The sequence below is a fragment of the Cibotium barometz genome, chromosome 35 (assembly GCF_041138505.1).
Source record: "Cibotium barometz isolate CiBa-2024 chromosome 35, ASM4113850v1, whole genome shotgun sequence".
Lineage (NCBI taxonomy): Eukaryota > Viridiplantae > Streptophyta > Polypodiopsida > Cyatheales > Cibotiaceae > Cibotium > Cibotium barometz.
In genome coordinates, this window is record NC_141080.1 from 44,490,371 (window position 1) to 44,491,829 (window position 1,459).

Here is a 1,459-nt window from a genome sequence, read left to right on the forward strand (position 1 = left end):
TTGTCAAGTGGTCTGGAATGCTTGTCTAGGTACTAAAAGTACTTGACAGGTGCTTACCATGTGGCCTCCAAGTGCTTATCAAGTGCTTGTGTAGGTACTTCAATTGTTTGGGAAGTGCTAGTCAAGTGGTCTGAAAGTGCTTGTCTAGTTTCTTAAAGTGCTTGTCTAGGTACTTAAAGTGCTTTTCAAGTAATCTGAAAGTGCTTGTGTAGATTCTAGAAGTGCTTGTGTAGGTACTAGAAGTGCTTGTCAAGTGGTCTTAAAGTGCTTGTCTACTACTGAAAGTGCTGTCAAAGAGTTGAACGTGCGAAATAGTGCTTCTTAGGAGGACGCATTGTGCTAGCTTGAAAGTTAGAACTTACAAGTTCTCCTCTGGGGGCATGCTATTATAGATTTGTTCAAATAGATCATTTGACAATTCATATACATTAGGCTCACCTTCTATCGAGCACATCGAAAACTTGATGCATCGCACCAAGTGGGAGTAGATAAAAGCATGGGGCTTGTCATCCAAAAGAACGTAGGTGTCATCTTGGCCATTTACCTTGTCATAGAAGAGTCCCTCAACGACAAATGAGTTCTTTTGAATACGGTTATGCCATTCATCCCTTTCAGATTTGATGGTCAAGCGCTTGGTTTTAGTGCACTTCAAGATGTAGAAGTCTGCACCTGGCTCTTCTGCATTCACTGCGAAGTTCTGGCCAATCATCAAGGCATCACTTAGGTTGTCATGGTGGCCAGCATACATGGGGGCTCCTCGTAACTCATCATCGCTGGATGCTTCTCCATCATTTTGAACATTGACAGTCGGTTGTATTCGCAAGTACTACCACCTCTCAACGTGGTCCTTGTTTACACATCTCCTCCATTGGCCTTTCATGCACGCATGGCAAAGGCAGGACAATGGTCTGCACCGTAGCCCGTGCATATCTGATTGACTGTAGCCGTTGACACAGTGGAAGGATCGAGACCCTTTGATTCGCATGCAATCTCACTCTCTATCTCTGTCTACATCACCGAGCTTGACCTCCTAGAATCTACGATCGACTTTCTTCCCTGTCTGATGGACATTCTTTCCTGAGGGTTGCATTGAGGAATGCCACCACACTTGAAGCGTTATGTAACACCCATCTGTCAAATTTCAACTGCTCCTGTGTGAGAGCTCTTTTGAGCACCGCACCAGCTCCATCATGCTCGCCCTTCCCATGGCCGGATGCGAAGAAACTGTGCATCATCTCAATACCTGTCATATTGAAGTATCGGGCTACAAAATAGAAAGGGCGCCTTGCTTTGAATTGTGAAGCAGTGCCATCAGACCACACCTAGTGTCGATTGACATTGCATCCTTGAGCTTTCAGCCACTCATTGTGCAAAAGAAAGCAGTGCTGCACAAACAAAGTGTCGTGGATTTTGTCATCAGAGATATAGAAGTGGGTTGTCTTCCGAATGGTACCAAGCA

The 1,459-nt window shown here is 45.0% G+C and overlaps 1 protein-coding gene across 1 annotated transcript; it reads right to left on the reverse strand.

Annotated features, from left to right (window-relative positions):
* Positions 1-358: 358 nt before the first annotated feature.
* Positions 359-1,250, reverse strand: LOC147618491 (uncharacterized). Its single transcript, XM_086775256.1, has 2 exons — positions 1,128-1,250; positions 359-826 (listed from the first exon to the last, which is right to left on the reverse strand). Exons 1-2 carry the CDS (start codon positions 1,248-1,250, stop codon positions 359-361), a joined length of 591 nt encoding a protein of 196 aa, XP_086631382.1.
* Positions 1,251-1,459: the final 209 nt, after the last annotated feature.

Excerpts from the sequence above, each read along its gene's own strand:
- LOC147618491 (XM_086775256.1), bottom strand. The coding sequence starts at position 1,250 with ATGACAGGTATTGAGATGATGCACAGTTTCTTCGCATCCGGCCATGGG. Across the intron at positions 827-1,127 it reads AGTTGAAATTTGACAGATGG|TACTTGCGAATACAACCGAC; the intron begins GTGTTACATAAC and ends GAGAGGTGGTAG.